Source organism: Anomaloglossus baeobatrachus (genome assembly GCF_048569485.1).
Source record: "Anomaloglossus baeobatrachus isolate aAnoBae1 chromosome 5 unlocalized genomic scaffold, aAnoBae1.hap1 SUPER_5_unloc_4, whole genome shotgun sequence".
NCBI classification, from domain to species: Eukaryota; Metazoa; Chordata; class Amphibia; order Anura; family Aromobatidae; genus Anomaloglossus; species Anomaloglossus baeobatrachus.
Genome location: NW_027441808.1, coordinates 65,596 through 88,584, shown reverse-complemented (window position 1 = coordinate 88,584; position 22,989 = coordinate 65,596). Strand labels below are relative to the sequence as shown.

General features: G+C 46.2%; 1 protein-coding gene and 1 pseudogene across 1 annotated transcript; both read right to left on the bottom strand.

Moving 5' to 3' along the window:
- LOC142259245 (uncharacterized) overlaps positions 1-4,116 on the bottom strand; it is a 49,194-nt pseudogene extending 45,078 nt beyond the window's left edge.
- A 4,580-nt stretch (positions 4,117-8,696) lies between these two features.
- On the bottom strand, positions 8,697-21,923 carry LOC142259215 (uncharacterized). The gene is made up of 5 exons (XM_075331705.1): positions 21,851-21,923; positions 21,542-21,721; positions 21,336-21,459; positions 21,139-21,252; positions 8,697-11,841 (listed from the first exon to the last, which is right to left on the bottom strand). Exons 1-5 carry the CDS (start codon positions 21,920-21,922, stop codon positions 10,586-10,588), a joined length of 1,746 nt encoding a protein of 581 aa, XP_075187820.1. The 5' UTR covers position 21,923; the 3' UTR covers positions 8,697-10,585.
- Between the last annotated feature and the right edge of the window lie 1,066 nt (positions 21,924-22,989).

Below are 22,989 nucleotides of genomic sequence, written 5' to 3'. Positions count from 1 at the left end.
GGGAGGAATTTGGGTACTAAGATATAAGACTGGACTGACTAACCTGGGATTCATCCCTATGGGGAATATAAAAATAAGTTTTGGGACAGCTATAAATACTGTAGATGCCTTTAAACCCAGCTTAGTGGAAAAGACAATTCATGATATGTTATGGCCTTATGCCAATATGTTCATAAATGGGACTAGTGAAACTTGTAGTAACATATCGGGAAATGTAATGTGTAATGATTCCTTTGAATATCGAGCAAATGCCAAAACACATGATATTCAAGGGAGCTTTTCAGATAATATTGCTTTTAGTTTTAATATACTGTACAAAAGTAGTGAAAGTGATTATATTTGTGATTCAACGTTTATCTAAACAAACCAAGAAAACAAAATTTGTGGCAAACAATATTTCTTGGTCATGGTATGGTATATTCCGAGTGATCTTCTTCTAGTGGAATACTGATGATGTAAAATAATCCCTGGGATCAAGGACCGATTGTGATACCAATGTGATATGACTGAAAGAATGTGTGATTAGATAGGAAACATAATCAAAAGATAGGAGTGATCCCAGATATTATTTGACCTAGCAATAATTCAGTATCAAAGAGATGTCCTTTGGATAATATTTCACTAATGATGACCAAGGAATACATGTCAACCAGGTTTTGAAGCAGTTTTAAGATAATGAGGAAGTCACATTTACAGTTCCACTTACCGGAAACTTGTGGTTGGCTTAAAGACAGGTTTAAGGAAGCTTGCATATGAAATTTACGGCTCATTGCAATATTTCACTAACACTATGGTCAAACTGTGGTCGGCCAGTTGTCAACTGGCAGGATGTGCAGGAAATGTGCAGGAAGCTGCTGGTGCCCACAGCAGTTTGTGGTCAAGTTACATGAACATGACTCAGCTGTCACATGCTGGTGACCATTTAAACACAACCTACAAATTTTCCTATAAAAATACACCGGACTCGCTTAATGTTAAGGGGAAACCTTCCAGGACATTGAAGTGTACGTACGCACTGTTCCTGTGATGCAAGATGCCATGTTGTTCCCTTATCATTAAATCGAGTTCCCTCCGATGTGAAAGGATTGCTACAACAAACGGTAATGTTGATGCATATTTCTGTTATTGTATAAGATTCTATGACTATAGTTCTAAATGCCTATGTACCATTAACTATTCATGTGCTATTAAAATAAATAGTATCTTGCTATAAAGAATATTAGTATTCGTGCCTGATTAGGATATCAGTGAGCGCTTCGTAAGTACGGGCTTTCAGCCCCCTTTTTAGTAGAATTTAGCAAGACAACCGTACCACAGGAATACCAGCAGTACTCCTTTCAGACCTTCGTAAGTCAGTACCTGCCGTGTTTGTGTGGGCGATTTTTATGTCTGTCGAAGCAACGACACTTGGAGGTAGCTCTTGACTTACCGGAATCTGCAATGCCAGACCTTGGTCGTCTGATGCTACGTTGCTGAAGTCATCACAGCAGTGGCACACAAGGTTATTTGTCCAACCCGTGACTGTTGGATAAGGTGAGACAGGTGGGCATGTGGGCGTGTCAGAGATACACCTTTTCAACCAGTTCCGGTTCAACATACGACGGGGCCCGACCCATCCTTCAGGGACCACAGTGTACACACTTCCTCTTGTAAATGGTCTGTCCACCACCGTGTAAGGTGTAGCCTCCCACTGGTCGTCCAACTTTCCACCCAGTCGAGTAACCCGTACAAGTACCCTTTCGCCCACTAGGAATTCATCTCCGTGCACCAGTACACGATCTCGATGGGGATGGTCCCGCACTTGTTCCCCCACTATCCTGTGAATTTCCCGCAGCTTCCATTGGTGACTCTGAACCCATTCACTGGCTGTGCAATACTCGAGTTCCCCAGGTACTGACAGGTTTAGTTCCACGACCTTCCTCCAAGGCTGTCCAAACATCATCATGTAAGGGGTAAACCTGGTAGTTCTATGGACTCTATTGTTATAGGCCCACACAAGTTCAAGGATGAACTCAGTCCACCTCGCCTTCTGTTGCTATTCAAGCATCCTCAACATCTGTAGCAGCGTATGATTGAACTGCTAACAGGCCCCTACCCTTGCGGATGGTAGGGTGTGGTCCGCGATTGTGTGATGCCATAAACCTGCAGCAACTCAGTCACGAGTTTACCCTGGAAGCAGGCCCCTTGACCTGAATGTAGCCACTGGGGACACCCGTAGGTCAGGATAAAATGCTTATGTGATGCCCTGATACTGCAGGTAGTCCCACATAGGTTACACACAGCCAATCAGAAAACCCTACTCACTTCCCCCAGGGAAAGACAGGCACACCAGTGGGCGGGACCAGATGGAAGGAAACGCCCACCTAGGGGTCTGGAGAGCCCGGGGCAGGAAAGTTGAAGGAGAGAGAGTAGTTGTTGAGTGAAGTGGAGTGAAGTCCAGGCCTCTGCTATTGGCCTGAGGCTGAACTTACAGGTGTCAAGGTCGGAGCCCAGAGACATTAGCTAGGTGGCAGACAGTGGGCCCTTAGCTAGTAGGAGACGGGATGATGGCTCGGCAGATCCGAGGTGGACCGGGACAGGGTTGTAGCCCGCCGGTACCGACAACGGAGACCCGACCAGAAACCGTGCACAGAGGGGGTACTTGGACCCTGAAGCCAGGACCGGAACCAAGGGCTTAGCTAATTAAATCGATTGAGGGCAGGATTATAGGTCCTGTCCCAACCTAACTCCCGAAAAGAGACAACCACCCACATAGAGGGATAAGGCATCCGTCAGAGCCTGTAGATCTCACGGGTCAGCGAGCTCGGCTCCCAACAGTATTACCGGGAGCGGACTCCCGCGTTCCAGACTGGGAAGTCCACAACACTACAGCACAGGGCAGAGGGAAGAGATACGGACCACCAGCCCGGGTGGGGGACCAGAATACACCCGACCGCGGGGGCCGGCCACCATCACCTTGGTTAACCAATGGACTTGTCTGACTTCTTTAATCATGAGTAAGCTGAGACTCCTTGGTCTGACCAGGTGCACTGATCCCTGCCATCACCGTCCCCTGCACCAAGTCACTGGGTCATGGGGCCACCATCCCTACCCACGGAGGGGTTAACAACAAGCTGCCATCCCATCGCCCTGAGTGTCCCACAACAGCAGCGGTGGTGCCACATCTCACCACACACACAGTTTACTACCATCCCCGTACAAATACGTCCCCTTTTAGTCTGAGTGTCGGTGCGACCCCCGGGTCCGTCAGGATCCCTCGAGCTATACCGTAGATCCGGATCCGAGCAGTGCCGGCTGCTGGCACGGGGACGGCAAACTTACAGATCACTTCTGCTGCGGTTTCAGCGGTCTGGTCTCTGGTGGGGACAACCACGGCGAATATTGTGAAGTGATCAGTCATCACAAGGCACGAATGGTGCCCACTCCTAGAATACCCAATCGTCAGGTAATCTACCATTAACACCTCCAGCGGGGCAAAGTCACGATGGTTTAAACAGGGGCCATTTGTTCAGGGGACTTATTCAACTCGCAGGGCCGGCATCTAGCACACACCTCCCTTACAACTTCTTACAGGCCGTGAGCGTATACAAATCGGTGCAACCATCGATACGTTTTCTCAGGCCCAAGGTGAGCACCTTGGATATTGGCCTCACGAGCAATGTCTAGGGCTGCTAAGGATGGGATTACTACCTGCCATCGGTACCCTAATTCAGCCGGTAAGTAAATCCAGTGTTACAACAATCCCTCTGTTATTGTCAGTCTGTCCCACTGCCGTAACTTTTGCTTCTCCGAGCTCAGCTCAGGTCTAGCTTTCAAATCAGGCCAAGTTTTCTGATTCACCCACCTCTTTTCTCATGACAGCCAGGGGTCCGCGTTCTGTAGATTGCTGGGGAAGACTCATCAAGAATGGGCCAATCTGACTACTCGTGTCACCACCCCACTTGAATGTGCCCGATCTACAAACTCAGGTAATCACCTCAGGTTAGGAAGTTCGGTATCCTCGAGATCTTCGTTTACTTCACACTCTGGCGTATCTCGCGTTACCCATGGCAGGACATCCGCATTGGAGTTCCCTTTGCTGGATCGGAATCGAATCGGGTAATTAAATTTGGACATTCACGCTACCCATCGCTGTTCTAACGCTCTCAGTTTGGCGTTTTTCAGATGCGCTACAAGGTTATAGTCTGTAATCACAAGAACCTCCGATCTCAACAGATACTCAGGAAATTTTTCGGTCATGGTTCACACCAGGGCTAACATCTCCAGTTTGAACGAAGTATATTTATCAGGGTTGCGCTCAGTGTCCCGTAGGGATCTGCTGGCATAAGCGACCACCCTCTCCCATCCCTCTTGCTCTTGGGCCAACACTGCTCTCAGCCCATGCAGACTTCCGTCCGTATACAGAGTAAAGAGCCGGTCAAAGCGAGCATATGCCAACAGAGGTGCCTGTATGAGAGCGGCCCAAATTTGGTCGAATGCCTGTTGTTTTCGATCGGTCCATTGGATAGGCTGATTCCTGGGGCCCTGAGATGTCCCCCTCAATAACTCATTCAATGGTTCAGACATCTTAGCGAAGTCTTTCACAAACTGACGATAGTATCCGGCCAAACCGAGGATGGCCCGCACGTCTCTCACAGTTCTGGGAGTGGGCCACTCCTGGAAAGCCTGTATCTTGCTCTCGGCCGGACGCACCCCATCCGCTGACACCACATGTCCCAGATATTCAATCTGGGTCTCACACAAGCAATACTTCTTGGGTTTATGTGATGCCCCTGAACTAGTCAGGGGGCCCCCGAACTAGTCAGGGAACTGCACCCTCTTTTCTTCCTGGTGCAGAACCCACCCTCCATGGTTCTGGGATCCTAACTTTGATGTTGCTTCAATCAGCATTTAAACCCTAGTCTCCTTACAAGACACCCGGGCAGGCACACCAGTGGGTGGTCTAGCTGGAATAGGGCCACCCGCCTAGGGGTCAGACAGACTGGTGGGAGGGACAGTCAGAACAGTGGTAGCCCTCAGAAAGTGAGGAGCTAGGGGGAGTTGGAGCACCCTGGGAGACTTTGGCTAGGTCACAGACGGTGGTCTGGGACCGGAGGAGTCGGAGACCCGGTCGCAAAGTATTGGAGAAAAGGAGCCTGACTTCAGTGCTGACCATTCTCGAAAACTGAGTACCTAGTAACTGAACTGGTACCGAGCATGGCGGGGCACTGGATCCTAGATCAGGGAGTAGCTTCACGCAACCTGATAATTAACCTGTGGAGGATAGTATCTCTATGAACTATCCCCAAGAGCTCAGAGTATGAAGGCACCAACACCACGAAGGGGATAGGGCTTTCCAACCCATGCAGCCCACTGAAATCCCAAGTGTCAGCCATCAAGAGCACAGCTTCTCTACCTAATAGTGGGGAGCGGGACCCTAAAAGCTGCAAGCTGAGGGGGTCACACGAAAACACCTAAAATTAGTGCAAGGAGGCAGGTCAAGACCACTAGAAACACTAAAGGGAGTGGATTCCTGGACGAGCTCCCCCTGGGAGGCAGCGGCACCCGGAGACTTGGTTTACCTTTGTGTCAGAGTCTGCTTTGCGGTTGCATTACTACTAACACTGCATAAGTGAGTACGCTGTTCTCCCCTGCTTCGAACTAGCACTGCGCTGCCCTACACCTCCACCATTCGGAGTCCCGGGGCCTCCCCTACCCGTGGGGGGGGAAACGTCATCTGGCTGCGCCACTCCATCTCCCCCGGATACTCCCATCGGCAGCACTCCCCTTACCGCGAACCACGGGTGGCATCACAAACTCTTATCCCCTCTAAATACCCCCTTTCCATTTGAAGTGGCCCCGAGCCCCTGGGTCCGGAGACCTTCAAGTCACAGCAGACCCTGGATCAGAGCAGTTTGACCGGTGCAGGGGTAGCACATTTGATCTCGAGTCTATTGTCTTTTAGCTGGTGTAGCACTTGCCGGAGCTTCCCCAGATTATGGTCACACAAATCTCTAAATATAATTACATTGCCTAGATATATCAAGACCGATTTAAAGTTGTAATCGCCTTGACCGTACTCCATCAGTCACTGAAATGTGGCCGGGGCATTAGTCAGTCCGAAAGGCATTCGATTAAACTTGTAGAGTCCCATTGATAGGATGAAAGCTGTTTTTTGACGATCCTTAGTTGCCATGGGTACCTGCCAATAGCCATTAGCCAGGTCCAATGTGGTGAAGTATTTTGTCTTTCCCAGAGCAGACAGAGACTCTTCAATCCTTGGCAATGGGTATGATTCATGCACGGTCTGCGCATTCAGCTTGCAGTAATCAACACAAAACTGTATGGACCCATCCTTCTTCCGAACCAGTACAACTAGCGCAGCCCAGGGACTCTGACGGATCACGCCATTATCCAACATTTGCGCTAACAAACTCTTGACCTCCTGATAAAGATTAGGGGGAATATGGCGATATCTCTCTCGGATTGGGGCCACGTCCCCTGTGGCTATCTTGTGTTCTACCGCCTTTGTGCAGCCAAAATCTTCATCACTCCTTGAAAAGGCAGACTGGTAATTCCATAGGGTAGTCTGTAGCTGTTACACCTGTTCCGGTGTTAGCTGGGTTATATCCATCCCCCATCAGCTCTATGCTCTTCTTACCATTCCTCATGGGCGTGGGTGACTATTTTTCTGCTGCCCGCATCGACAGAGTCCAAGCAGTCTGGCAGTTTCCTTTCAACGTAAACTGATTCTTGTGGAGAACTTCTTCACCGCACACATACACATCAGCCAGTTTTGAGCCCGCCACCAAAGTCGCCTCATGGCTCTGCAAGTTCAGGCACCTCCCCGGCACCCTCCCATTTTGTACAGTGGCCAGCGTCCTGGCGATCATGAAGCCTCCCATGCTTTCAGACTGTCTCACTGGCTCCAGAATTACTTCCAAACCATTCAGCTTCCTATGGGTCCCCACCGGCATCAACACCAGCTTCTCTTGATCCGGAGAGATATTGACAGCGGGGCCACGTGAGATGTACACCGCTCCCACTGCTCTTCCTCCCACTGAACTCTGCTGTATGCCACACAAATGGACCATCTGCTGTAGGGCCCTCTGCGTGACCTTATGAGTTATTGCTCTTTTCCTGTATCCTGGGCCATCACGCTCGAACAGAAGAGAATCCAGTTTCCTCAGGATGTTCATCCCTAGGACCACCGGGAGATTTGGCCTTGCCTGCGTTTTCACTAGTATCACTCCCTTGGTTTCCAGCTTCTGTCCGCACAGCTGCACCTTCATCTATGCGATGCCCGCTACTGGAATCTCTTAATTGTTATCCGCTTTCAGTCTTAATAAATGCCTTGATTCTGGTTTAGCAGCTTCCTTGAAGTACGTCTGGAAATATTCCACCAGCATAGTCGTCACCTCTGATCCAGTGTCTACCAGACACGCAAACGTCTTCCAAGCAAACTATACTCTCCACAATCAGATCTTCTGAGCAGAGTTCGGGCATTGATTCTCAGTTCTGCCTCACCGTATGCCTAGCTACAAAGAGGGCTTCCCTTTTACTGCTGTCGCAGTTTCTTCTGTTCTGCCCCTCCGGCAATCTCGTTGCAGATGTCCAATCCCTCCTCATCTCCAACACTGGATAGGCCCTCTCATCCCGCTTCTTGCTACCTCTGTTCTGGGGCCGGCCGCTGTTCCTCATGGTGTATAATGCAGTGACTGCATTTCCACCATAGGAGGCGGCATTTGTCCAGGCATGGGAGTATAGGGGCATATCGGTGCTGGGTATGTTGGTGGCGTCCCCTGAGCCTGCATTTGTTGCATCTGTTCCGCCATACCCTCCACAGTCTTCTGCAAGGCTGCTAGCTTTACTTAGAGTCTTGACTCAATTCCCTTGTGTCAACTGTTTGCATGTGACTCCATTTCGGAGCAGACTTCACCTCCAGGGTCCACGCCACTGCCTCTTGCTGTATTTCAGCGTAGGTATCACCAGGGGTACTCCTTGTGTTCAACAGTAGTTCGCTCCTTAACATTTCATTTTAGATCCCCTCAATGAACTGATCATGTAAAATGCGATCAACCTCGGCCTCAGCGCCCACCGTTACATTCGACTTGTTCTTAATCTCCTGATGTAATTCTTCCAATGCAATGCCATACTGAATCAGACTCTCTCTGCTCCTCTGGATCTGAGCGAAAAACTGTACTCGCAGTTGTTCGGCCGCTGCCACATGGTCAAAAGCTTTTTCCAAGATCTGAATTATTTCATCTACTGTCTTCCCCTGGCTTTCTGGTTTCAGCAGAACAACCTTGCAGGCATCTCACTCCAGAGCATTCAGTGCGATCTCGGGCTGCAGTTTGGGGTGTACCGTGTGCAAGGTAATGGCGTTCTTCAGCTGGCCCACCCAATCACTGAACAGTAAGTTATACCCTTTGAACTTAGCCAGGTCATTTAGCAGTGAGCCCGTTCCAAAGCATCCTATTAGCCGCTCACTGCTGGTCACCAAGGGGAAGGGGGTGAAGTACAACAGGGGTGTTGCTGCGTCTCCCACTTCCTCAGGGTTAATCATAGCAAGCACTGTATCCTGCCGACTACGCCAAATACGCCGGATGCCGGTCGCTATGACTATTAAGGTACGATGGCACTATAGAAAACCCAGGGACACAAAGATGGTGAATAACAGTTTTCTTTATAAGTCTAAAAAATATTTACAAAACCAGTTCTCTTACAACTTATGGGCCACAATAGCCCAGAATAAACAATAACAATTTATGCAACTTGGTGGACTTCAAGTGTTGGTCTGTAGAGATGAACTAGACTATATTTTTCTTCCCCCTGCTATACCGCACCCTCCCCTATCTATTAATGGGGCTTACCCGAGTGCACTACTACAGATAACAGCATGTGATCCCTCCAAGGATATAATCTTACAACTACCTCCCCTTATGTTTACAATTCAATCAGGGTACCCGGTCAACTTCCCATATACAGTAAGAAACAAGTGAATTTATGTACATGTACCTCTATGCAATACTCTGTACCTCACTGCCCCCAGACAGTGTGATGAAGCAAAGGCAGAATAGTCTGTTATTATCAGCACAACACAGCTTAACTTCTGATAAATTTCGGGTCAGAGCAAATGCCTCCGGATAAGCATGCAAGCAAAGATCCTTGTCAGCGAACAGTCTTTCAAAGAATAGTCTTCCTTCAATGCGTCCTCTTCCTATCTTTCTGTCCCTAACTGACTATTAGTACCCCGATTGGTCTCAGGTCAGTTGCTACTCACAAAAGTCTTCCACCCAAGATGGTGTCGGTCTCCCTCAGACTGCTTCTTATTCACTGTTAGATGACCTTATCCAAGCACTTTCTGGAGAAAGGTTTGCTCAGATGAATTCCCCTCGTCAGGGGCAGTAGGAGTCCAATGAAAAAAAACAGGCAATCCTATTTGTCCAGAACACAGGAGTTCAACAACCTTCTCCCTCTCTCGCAGCCTTCTTCCTGTCACGCTCTTCTTGCTTGTGCAGTCTCCAGATCTACACTGAAATTTTAACTGTCTCTGTTTACATTACCAGGGAAACCTAATGTAACCCCTTACTGTCTAGCAGTGTGCCTGCCCTCTAGTGACAACTAGTGGCCGTTTAAGTTATAACATAAATATACAATACTTCATTATCAAACATACAAGTTTATCTTATGTACATTTTTACCCTGTTACAGGGACATTTATACTAAGACAAGATCCATATATACCAGGATGGGGATCATATATACCAGGATGGGATAAAGATGGGCAACATATATACCAGGATGAAAGACCTATATACAAGTATGGGAGACACATATACCTGGAAGGGGCCCAGTATGGAGGACATTAGTACAGAATTGGGGGATTTTATCCCCGTAACAGTGTTAGCAGCAGATTCTACCCATAACAGTGCTTCATGACCCCATAATTTGTGTTCATTTTTTCCCTATATTCCTCCTTCAAAACCTATGTGTATCTTATGGCTCAAAAAATACAATCATTTTTATAAAAAAAAAAAGAAGAAAATGGTTATTTTCCTCACAAATTCTTACTTAAGGAACTATAGCCCTTTTTATAAAAAAAAAAAAAGAAGAAAATGGTTCTTTTCCTCACAAATTCTTACTTAAGGAACTAAAACCCTTTGAATTATGGTACATCATGATGGCTTCTCCCGTGTTATTCATCTGACAACAGAACCTGATTAATGATAAAAAACATTTGGCAAATTCTTAAAAGCAAAAATGGCTGCTCTGCTCTGTTGGTTTTGTGATGTGGGCAAGACTTGATTTACCAGTTAAACATTTCAGTTATTCACAACATGAAAAAGGTTCCTTACCTGTGCGGCTGCTTCACATGTTTAACAAGATGTGATTTCTGAGAATTACATTTGCCACATTCAGAACATAAAAATGGTTTATTTTGTGTGATTTTTTTTTTATGGTAAACAAGACCTGATTTCCTAGTAAAACATTTACCACATTCTGGGCATGAAAACAGCTTCTCCCCTGTATGAGATCTTTGATGCACAACAAGTTCTGATTTCCGCATAAAACATTTCCTACACTCTGAACATGAAAATAGCTTCTACCCTGTGTGACATCTTTGATGCCTAACAAGTTGTGATTTCTGAATAAAACATTTCCCACATTCTGAACATGAAAATGGCTTCTCCCCGGTGTGAGATCTTTGATGCTGAACAAGAATTGAATTCCGAACAAAACATTTCCCACAGTCTGAACATGAAAATGGCTTCTCCCCTGTGTGACATCTTTGATGCTGAACAAGAATTGAATTCCGAACAAAACATTTCCCACAATCTGAACATAAAAATGGCTTCTCCCCTGTGTGACATCTTTGATGCACAACAAGTTCACATTTCCAATTAAAACATTTCCCACATTCTGAACATGAAAATGGCTTCTCCCCTGTATGAGATCTTTGATGCCTAACAAGGTGTGATTTCTGAATAAAACATTTCCTACATTCTGAACATGAAAATGGCTTCTCCCCGGTGTGAGATCTTTGATGCTGAACAAGAATTGAATTCAGAATAAAACATTTCCCACATTCTGAACATGAAAATGGCTTCTCCCCTGTGTGAGATCTTTGATGCTGAACAAGAAGTGATTTCCGAATAAAACATTTCCCACATTCTGAACATGAAAATCGCTTCTCCACGGTGTGAGATCTTTGATGCTGAACAAGATGTGATTTCCGAAAAAAACATTTCCCACATTCTGAACATGAAAATGGCTTCTCCCCTGTGTGACGTTTTCCATGGTCAATAAGACTTGATTTCCTAGTAAAATATTTACCACATTGCAAGCATAAAAATGGCTTTGCCCCAGTGTGATTTTTCTTATGCATAACAAGATGTGATTTCTGAATAAAACATTTCCCACATTCTGAACATGAAAATGGCTTCTCCCCTGTGTGATACTTTTGATGGTTAGCAAGGGTTATTTTCTGAGTAAAACATTTTCCACATTCTAGGCATGAAAATGGCTTCTTCCCTGTGTGAGTTTTTTGATGGATATTAAGATGTGATCTTCTGGTAAAACATTTCTCACATATTGAACATGAAAATGTTTTCACCCTTATAGGAGCCGTTTCATGTTCCACGTCCCTTCTGTAACTATTGTTTTGCTTACAATTCTGTGATAAATCGGAATTTTGGACTTGTTTGAAAAGATCTGATGATGAAGCTTTCTGAGGAAGGACTGGAGGTATATTTGGGACAACAGCATGCTCTTCATATGTATCATGTGTGATACTTTGATCATCTGTTTTAAACTCTGAAGATAATAGATTTCCATCTGAACTCTCAATACAGTCATCTGCTAAAAATAAACACAATGTTATTATTTTTTAATGATATCTTTAAAGTACATTTTTTTGAACCATAACATCAGAAATTAAATTAGAAAAAAATGTATTCTGAATCTGTTGTCCAATTTCGACATCTAAAGGCTGCTTTACACGCAGCGACATCGCTAGCGATCGCACCCGCCCCCGTCGTGCGTGTGTCACGGGCAAATCACTACCCATGGCTGACAATATCGGTAGTGCCCATCACACGCACATAGCGTACTAAGGACGTCACTGTGGCCGGCGAACAACCTCTTTTCTAAGGGGGAGGTTCATGTGGCGTCACAGCGACGTCACACAGCAGGCCATCAATAGAAGCGGAGGGGCAGAGAGCAGCCGTATAAACGTCACTCCCACCTCGTTGCCGGAGGATGCAGGAACGCTGATGTTCGTCGTTCCCGGGGTGTCACATGTAGAGATGTGTGCTGCCTCAGAAATGACAAACAACCTGCATCCCAAAAGTGCAACAATATTGAGGAAAGAAACGACGTGTCAAAAATCAACGATATTTGCGGAACCTGGGATCGTTAGCGGTCGCTCGTTTCACACGCAACGACGGCGCTAATGATGCTGGATGTGCGTCACGAATTCCGTGACCCCAGCGATATCTCATTAGCGATGTCGTTGCGTGTAACGGGGCCTTAAGAATAGTGATGTGATGGGCGATCCCCCCGATGGTCGGGATCGGGGAGACTCGTCGGATCATTTTGTAGATTGGGATCGAGATAACACGATCTTGCGTCCAATCACCGATCTTGGACTTTACAGTTATGGGATGGGGCGGGGGGCTTTAAAATAAAGAATACAGTTAATAATAAACATTATTTACAGGTCCCGCACGCGGCCTGCACTCTGTCTCCCGCTGCTTCTGCTTCTGAGTATGATCATCGTGGTGTTCTCCCGGTAACCAAAGGACCTTTCGTGACATCAAAGCCATGTGATCAGTCACGTGGGAATGTTGTATTATCTCATTGGCTACAGACTGGGTCACATGATTATGACATCGTGCAAAGGTCCTGTAGTGTCAGCATGCTCGCCGGTACACGGTGCTTGCCCGAGCATTTCAGTACTCTGTAAACTTGGCGACTGCTGTGTACCGACGAGATGCTCGAGTACATGCTCAGCTCCCCCTCTTTGCATCTTGGTGTTCTTTACACAGTCAGCCCACATGCAGGGATTGGCTGCCACAGCCGGTGATGAATAACGGCACTGGGAATAAGATGATCAGAGATTACCGTTACTATAGTATAGTAACCCGTTAGTTAGGTTACTATGGCAATGGTGGCAGCGGTGCCATCACCGCTTACCAACCCGCAGCCTCTGATCACTCATTGAGTGATTAGACAGTGCGAGAGCAGCAGCAGCGTTCTTCCTCCCCCCCGTGCATTCTGATATAGCAGAGCTAGATCAGTGACAGAAGACGAGGATCGTGGAGGGGTGAGAGGGAGTAATAAAGATGGAGTCCCTAAGTGTGTCTGTGTATTTATTTCTAATAAAATAATTTTTTCTCTGTGTGGTGTCTTTTTTTTTAACCCTTTATTAGAGATTCTTAATGGCCGGGTTAAACTTGCCTGACATTAAGAAACTTGGGCTTAACACCAGCTGGTAAAACAAAGCCGGTATTAACTCCTTATTACCCAGCCTGTAACCTGCCATCAGGGCCACTTGAAGAGTTCATACAGCGCCATCTTGCGCCTCTATGAAAGCACTATTTTCTGGGGTGGCTGCGGACTGCAATTTGCAGCAGGGGGGGGGGCGAAAGCTTGGGCCACCCTGCGCTGAAGATTCCAATCCCCAGCTGCCTAGTTGTGCCCGGCTAGACACAAAAATTGGGAGAAGCACACATCAATTGTTTTTTATAATTTCATGAAATTCATGAAATAATTAAAAAAATGACTTTCCTATATTTTTGGTTCCCAGCCAGGTACAAATAGGCAGCTAAAGGTTGGGGGCAGACCGTACCTGTCTGCTGTACCTGAGTAGCATACAAACATATGGCGAAACCCACGTAATTTTTTTCTGGCAAAAAAAGGTTGTTTTTTTTAAAAAAAGGGCTTCCCTGTATTTTGATTGCCAGCCAAGGTAAAGCCAGGCAGACGGGGGTGGCAGCCCGTAGCCATGTGCTTTATGTACTTTATGTATGTCATTTTTTTCAATTACTTATTTTTATACAACTATATATTGTGTGTAATATTTATTTTATATATATATATATATATATATATATATATATAAAAACGTATGTGTGTATATGTATGTATATAAAATATATATATATATATATATATATATATATATATATATATATATATATATATATATATATATATATATACACCGTATTTTTCGGACCATAAGATGCACTTTTTCCCCCCCAAATGTTGGGGGAAAGTTGGGGGTGCGTCTTATGGTCTGACTGTGGCTGCGGGGAATGTGGGTGCTGCGGTGGAGCGGGTCATCGGGGGCACGAGCAGGCTGTAGCAGCCTGCCGTGACCAAGTGGGCCCGCTCATTTAATATGCGCGCCCATCCTCCCGCCCATCTCTCAGCGATGAAGTCGGCGCTGACAGGTGGGCGGGGTGATAGGTGGGGATAAACAGCCGGCCTGCATGATCACCCCTGGCAACTGCAGCCTGGAGTGATCATGTGCGGCTGTATTCACTGCCCCCCGAACATCATCATCAGTGCAGGAAGCAGTGTATCAGTACACATTACTCACCGTTCCCCTGCGGCACCGCGGTCTCCTGTCTGTGCCGGGCAGCTGACTTGTGACTAGCGGCGCGCACAACGATGACGTCATTTTTTCTTATTTTTTTCTTTATATTTTTAAGTAAAATGTAGATTGTTCTTTTATTCTATGAACGACTGACAACGTCTCCGAATTTCCAACCAAAAAATGTTGTATTTATTTTACAACAATTTACATTTTACTCAAAAATATACCGTATTTTTCGGATTATAAGGCTATGTGCTCACGCTGCAGAAAATTTGCGGAATTTGCCGCGAATTTTTCGCGGAAATTCCGCAGATTTTTCAAACATCCGCAGTACAGCGAGTCCCCAGCCATTTCTATGGCATTTGGGGACTGCTATGCCCATGCTGCGTTTTTTTCCGCATGCGGAAAATTCTGCAGCATATCAATTATTCCTGCGGATTTCTCCGCAGGGTACCATACTTACCTGCCTTGATAGAAGACAAGGAGTAACTTTCTCCGTCCAGTGCAAAGGAGCGCGGTGGAGCCAGGAACAGGAAGTAAGAGGTGGGCGGGGCCTGCACAAGCTCCGGTCATGTGATAGCCGGAGCTAGTTCAGGCCCGCCCACCTTCTCCTGCACAGTGCAGACACGGCCCGAGAGAAGTGCTGCGTGATGGAGGTAAGTATGAACTCCCGATCACTGCAGCACTTGTTCTGCATTGAGGATGTAGTGCCGAAGCCATCGTACTGTATCCTCAATGCAGAATGCCCGCAACATATCCGCAGGACATTCCGCTGTGCATCCGCAGCATGTAAACAGACAAAGTTGTGCTGCGGATTTCTGGGAGCTCCTGCGGAATGTCCTGTGGATATAACCACAGGACACTGTCCCCGTGGGCACATAGCCTTAGACGCACTTTTCCTCCCAAAAATTTGTGAAAAAAATGAGGGTTGCGTCTTAAAATCCGAATATAACTACCCCGGAGGCCTGTCTGTGCGGCGATCAGGTGCGTTCAGGCGGCCGGGTGCCTGTGTGCAGGCAGCAGCCGGGTGCCTGTGTGCGGGCGGGCGGCCGTTAGGTGCCTGTGTGCAGGTGGCAGCTGGGTGCCTGTCGGTGCCGACTGCTTCTCTGTGTGGGTGGCCTGCTGGCTGCCACTCTGTGCGGGCGGCTATGCGGCAGGTTTCCCAGTGTGTTCGAGGTCCCAGTTTCAAATGATGGCGGCAGGAGTCAGCGTGTGCGTAGATGGAGGTCTTAAATGGAGATTCCATCTGCGCACGCGCCGCTCCTGGAGTTGGCACGTGCGCAGATTAAGCCCTTGGATGAGAGCTCCATCCATCTGTGCATGCGCTGCTCCAGGCACCATCATTTGAACTGGGACCGCGGATACACTGGGACACTCAACGCACCGGCCTACTGCACCACTCACCCGCCGCGTCTGCTGCCGCCACTGACCCGCCGCACCTGCTGCCACCGTGCCTGCTACCACTGACCCGCCGCGTCTGCCACCACTGACCCGCCACGCCTGCCAGCACAACCTCTGCCTCCTGTGAGCCCACTCCACCATTGCTGCTGCCCCTCTCCTGTAAGACAACACCGGAGTATAAGACGCACCCCATTTTTATTTTTTTTTTACCTTTTTTATCTCTAAATTTGGGGTGCGTCTTATAAAGTGAAAAATACGGTACCTATAAAAGAGAAAAATCAGAAAAACTAAAAATTTTGCAGTTTACTCTTAACTTTTGCCAGAGCTGTGTGTATATATATTTTTATTTTTTTTATAAATAAAATGTACACAATATATAGTTGTATAAAAATAAATGATTTTAAAAAATGCAGTAGCGCTCTGCGGTATTTTTGATTTTTGATATTACGCACAGACGAAGCGGGCGGCTACGGGCTGCCACCTCCACCCCATCTGCCTGGCTTTACCTGATTGGAAGCCCATTATTTTTTCTTTTTTTTAATTATTTAAAAAAAAAATGCATGGGCTCCCGCTATATTTTGATTGCCAGTCAATGACAGCCAATCAGCTGGGGGCTGGGATTCTCGGCCGCCCGCAGCCGCCCCTGGAAATGGCGCATTGTTCCTTAGCGCCTTTTCCAGGCGCTTTACCCGGCTCATCCAGTGGCCCTAGTGGTGGTGGCATGCTGGGTAATAAAGGGATTAATACCAGAGAGAAAAAAGTTTATTAGAAATATAACAAAAAAACAAAACATTTAGAGAATCCATCTTTATAATAAAAAAATCCTTAATCCTACGTAATCCACAGATAGAGCATTGTGAGCTTCATCACTCTGTACAGACACAGTCTATACACAGTGAGAAGTAGAGAGCATTGTCAGCTCTGCTACATCGTTCTGTACAGAGCAAGAAGCAGTGTGACAGTGAGGGGATGATTGCACTTGCATCTTGCATGGGCATCACCCCGCATGGACTGATCTCAGGACAGGAGCGCTTCAGCTGCATGGCAATACAAGGAGCCGACCCGCTGCTGTCTGGAGATTGATGCGATGCGACACTCGCACAGTGACAAAGTTCAATCGAGTCTATGAGCCATTAATGAAATAGTCCAGCCAGCATATACAGAAGGGGAGCGATAGATACTTTCTCCTCTACAGCATGTGATCACAGACATAACAAGCAGCCCAGCAGAGAATAACTCTTGTTAGCCTGCCCAAGCCTGGGGTTCGAAGCCTGCGTCTCCCTGCGCTGCTCACAGGCATCAGAGAGGTGAACATGCAGAGTACCAAAATCTATAATTTCCAGAGATCCTGACGCCGCCATGACAGTTGGCAAAACCTGCAAAAATCTCCTTGTAACATTGATCCACAACATAGACAATTTCAAATACATTTTTTTTCAAGACGAACATAAAATAGTTACAGACTGATGCCGGATATTTAACGGGATTGTCCGGGACTATAACGTTGATGGCCTATCCTTAGGCTTTGTATCCAAAGCAAGTTGCAGGGTCTTGCGGTCTGTGCAGATAAACATTAGGGCTCCAGTTCATCAAGACCGGCAATGGACACTGACACACGCACTTTGTTATGAATTAGAGAAGTGGTGGCATCACACCCTTCTTCTGCCAAGCTCTGCCCATTTTGGCAAAGCTGGTTAAAATTGGCGTGAACACACACACACACACACACACACACCAGCCTTTGGCCACATGGCGTGATGTCAAAAAGGTCCTTAAGCAGTCCTATAATTGGCATATAAACACCTTGCCCCTATGAGAATGGGGGCCCTGTGAAATTGTCCAGTTTGCTCTCCCTTTCCCCTAATACCAGTCCTGCATGCCAGCCCGTGTCCTGTTCAGTTTAGACTCCTGCAATTAAAAGACCTTTGGTTACATCATGTCACATGACTTTGAAGTCATCAAAGGTCCTTAAACAATCAACCTTAGAATACAACTGATGGGCTCCATAAGAGAGTGGGGTTCCTGAGAAATTGCACAGTTTGACTCCTCCCAACTTCTGACTGTAACTACCGCTTATTTTTGGAGTAGTGCTTATCAGGGCTGTGGAGCCGGAGTCGGAGTCGTGGTCGGAGCTCATTTTGGTGGAGTCGGAGTCGGTATAAAATGCACCGACTCCGACTCCTAAAATATATAATAAATTGGGGACAGTAGTGCAATGCAGAATGTGCTGAATATTTTACTAAATAATAACATTTAGTATAATGCTTATATTTAAGTGAAAAATGTATTGTAGTACAATGTGAACATCAGACATTTAATTATTTTTATGATACAATAATCAATATGTTTGGATAGAACATAAAATACACTTATTAGAATACAACTCTAGAACACAAAAAAGTAATAAATTGTAAATATGTAATACAATATATATATATATATATATATATATATATATATATATATATATATATACACACACACATATACACACACAAGATAAATACACACACAAGATATGTGTAATCTACTGTATATTACATAGTGTATTACATATTTACAATTTATTACAGTTTTTTGTGTTCTAAAGTTGTATCCAATAAATATATTTTAAGTTCTATCCAAATATATTGATTATTGTATCATAAAAATGATTAAATGTCTGATGTTCACATACACATATTCATGTACTACAATAAATTTTTCACCTAACTATAAGCAATATATGTATGAGTCGGAGTCGGAGTCGGTGCAAGAGAAATTGTGGAGTCGGAGTCGAAGGTTTGGCTTACCGACTGCACAGCCCTGGTGCTTATGTACCACCCCGCTCTCAGCAGCCGACGCTGCTCGGGTCCGGACCTTCTGTGGGTGGCTCGAGGGTCTACGGACCCGGAGGTCTCATGGTCACTTCAATTGAAAAGGGGGTTATGGTGTATGGGATTTTGGAAAGTTTGTACGTGACGCCACCCACGGTATATGGTAAATGGGGTACCACCGCTGCCGTTGAGGGGATTCCCGGGGGCGTTGTGCTGGCAGCTGGATGTTGTTAACCCTCCGTGGGTAGGGATGGATGCCCCGGGGCCCAGTGGGAGTTGTGGTGGTGGCAGAGATTGCAAGGAGCAGGAAACTCACAGTTCGGTTGTCCTGGTGTTGGATGAGGCTGCTTTCATGTGTAGGGTCAGGAAGCACAGAAATTGCCGGTATCCGTAGGCCTTTGGTACGGGGGTGTTCGGATCCCACACCCGGTACAAGAAGCAGGGCCCTCTCTCTCTCCTGCACTCCAGCTATGAGTCACCTTCTCTGTTTTGGATGGGGGAAGTCCTCTCTTTGCACAAGTCCAGGGTCCTGGGCACACTACCGGCGGGCCACTACCCTGCCCCGTTCCACTACGGGAGCCCCTGAGCCTACTCTTCACTTCATCTCCAAGACTCTGCTTTTTCTTTGCTCCACTTCCCCAGCAGCACAAGAGCTGCAGACACTGTCTGCTCTCCTTCCACCGACTGACTCAACTCCTCCCTTCCTGCTCCTTTTGTTACACTGGGGGAGGTGCGGCTGCTTCACTGTACCAGTGTGGGATCAGGTGGTACCAAGGAGGTTTAACTCTTTCTGTGACTGGTTTAACTCTTTCTGTGACTACCTGGTTTTGTTAGGACGTCACACTTATATTTCAAGCATTCTCCAAAAATCCCATAAAATTATGTTAGGGCTTTTTTTCGGTGTAGGTCGTATTTTCAGGGAAACAGGGTATTCATGAACCCTCTGCAGGTATTTAACCCCTTCACGACCCATGACAGATATATCCGTCATGGATCGTGTGAGGTTAATCCCCGCCCCCTGCCGTGGGCAGGTCGCGGCGATCCCCACACATATCAGCTGTTTTCAACAGCTGACATGTGTGCCTGCATGTTACGAGTGGAATTGCAGTCCACCCGCGACATTTAACCCCTTACATCTCGCTGTCAAAGTCTGGCAGCGAGATGTCTATGCGTGCAACCATTACTTTCACTTACCACCGCCCCCACCGGAAGTCACGTGCGTGATCACGTGACTTTCGGTGGTTGCCATGGTAGCACAGGGTTATGTGATGACGCCTGTAGCTAACATGAGTCACTTCCTCTCAGTGCCAGCATAGTGCCAGCACGGAGAGTAAATCCGCATATCTGCAGTTCTCAGCTCTGTAGCTGAGATCTACAGATAGGGCAGAGCGATCGCATTGTTGATCCATATAGCCCCCTAGGACTAGTAAAATAAAAAAGTAAAAAAAAAAAGTTTAAAAAAACCTAAAAGTTCAAATCACCCCCCCTTTCACCCCATTGAAAATTAAAGGGTTAAAAAAATAAAAAATATACTCATATTTGGTATCGCCGTGTTCAGAAATGCCCGATCTATCAAAATATAAAATCAATTAATCTGATTGGTAAATGGTGTAGCAGCAAATAAATTCCAAATGCCAAAATTACGTTATTTGTCGCCGCAAGTTTTACGCAAAATGCAATATCAGGCGATCAAAACGTAGCATCTGCGCAAAAATGGTACAGTTAAAAACGTCAGCTTGGGACACAAAAAAGGCCGTCACTGAGCCATAGGTCCCGAAAAATGAGAACACTACGGGTTTCGGAAAATGGCGCAAAACGTACGCCACTTTTATTGGACAAACTTGTGAATTTTTTTTAACCCCTCATTAGATACAAGTAAACCTATACATGTTTGGTGTCTACAAACTCGCACCGACCTCAGGCATCACAACAACACATCAGTTTTACCATATAGTGAATAAAATATCCCAAAAACTATTGGGCGATCACAATTTTGTTTGCAGTTTTCCAGTATACTATATGGTAAACCTTATGGTTTCATTTAAAAGTACAACTCATACCGCAAAAAACAAGCCCTCATATGGCAAGATTGACGGAAAAAAAAAAAAAGTTACGGCTCTCGGAAGAAAGGAGTACAAAAAAAACAACGGAAAAACGGAAAGAGTCCCGGGGGCTAAAGGGGTTAAGTTGCCATCATAACAATATAGTGAAGACACTAGAAACAAACAGCAGAAGAAGCAGAAGCAAAGAAAATACAGCTGAAATAAACCAGAACAGAAAGCCTAAAAATGTAAACATAAAATTAGTACAGAAAGTACATGAGTAGATATCTCTTACTGGATAGAACTGGAGGAAACACATCCTGAGGAACATCGGGATCTTCTTGTTTACAGTCCTGTGGGAGAAGAGGACGGGGACATCTCTCTGGTGTTGTCCTCTTACTGGATAGACCTGGAGGAGACACATACAGGGACTGAATTCATTCCTTACATACAGATAATTATAGGCCGTGTGTATTTAGTCCTGTCTATTACCTGGTGATGTGAGGGGCTGGGGAACCTCCATCATGACGTCCGTGTACAGATCTTTGTGTCCTACTAAATACTCCCACTCCTCCATGGAGAAATAGACGGTGACATCCTGACACCTTATAGGAACCTGACACATACAATGATACAGTCACCCCCCGATCCCTTCACAGCGTTACTGTATAATGTCCCAGCATTCCCAGCAGTGTCACCTCTCCAGTCAGCAGCTCAATCATCTTGTAGGTGAGTTCTAGGATCTTCTGGTCATTGATGTCCTCATGTATTGGGGGGTGAGGTGGAGGCCCCGTGATTGGGCTCAGGGGTCTTCCCCATCCCTCAGACACAGGGGCCTGACAGCGCTCACTAGAGGTCTTCTTCACTACTGTGTAATCCTGGTTATGGAGAGACACAGTAATAAATTTCACTCCAGACATTTCCAGAGCCCTCACCTCTCCAGTTCTGTCCATCTGTTATTCCCATAGATAAGAATGATGTAATGTGACGTCATCAGAATCTCTCACCTCTCCAGTAAGCCGGAAGAGGATCTCTAGGGTGAGGTGTAATATCCTATCCGCCATCTTGTCCCTGTCCATATCCATCCTTGATGGGTCAATCAGGAGAATTCTCTTATATAGAAGATCTCCACTGAGAGGATCCGATATTGTAGGGACCTGAATGGGGAGAAGATGACGATGTAACATCATAAAGAATCCGTTGTAATAATACAATTACTGGAGATAACCGGTCACTAGATAGGGATGATTGCCGCGCTGCCATGAGGAGTCCAGACTAACTCTGTAGCCTTATTACAGTGAATGGATCTTTTGGGGGTTTCATCTGAATCATGTCATTTGAAGAATTACATGTAAACCTGTCATGCTAATAGGTTTAGGAGAAGGGTGTAGCCTCACTGCGCCCTGAACCAGGCTTATCCGGAGGGGCATGATTAAGTGCCTACCCAGTCATCACCAGAGCCTCTGAGGTTGGACTTTGCTGACAGTAGGCATCAGTTACCAATACAGGGCAGTTCCTGGTTGTTGTGTTTCACCAAGAGGCTGAGAGGTGTATCATGAGAAAGATGGGGTGGGAATCACTGCCTCTAGGGAAGAACAGGAAGGATAAACCCTGTCACTTACTCTGAGCAACCCTGAGATCCCCGATGTCCCAAGACAGGTTCTTTCACCTCGTGTGGCAATCACGTGTCTATCCTTGTCTTACCCTAATCACAACTGTGTCTAGGGAGCAGGGCAGGAGGAACACTAGTCCTGCTTTGTGATAATGACACAAAAGGAAAACGACAGACAACAGAAAAAGAAACTGCATTCCCAAACAACAAGTGGTAAAAAAGGGGGATGGAAAGAAATGAATAAAAAGGGAGAAGATCAATAGGAAGACACAAAAAACATTCCAAGCAGCAATCTCCAGGATCAAATTCAAAGCAATTTCTCTTTCCATGGCTCACACCTTCATGCCAGGACCATGGAAAAGCAAGTTATCACTGGCAACTACTGAGGTAAAGTGGTGAGTACTTATACCCATATCGCTACTCCCATTCGCCTCAAAACTCCTGGAACAGCACGTCCATGCTGAACTCTCCTCCCACCTCTCCTCTAACTCTCTCTTTGACAACCTACAGTCCGGCTTCCGTCCACATCATTCC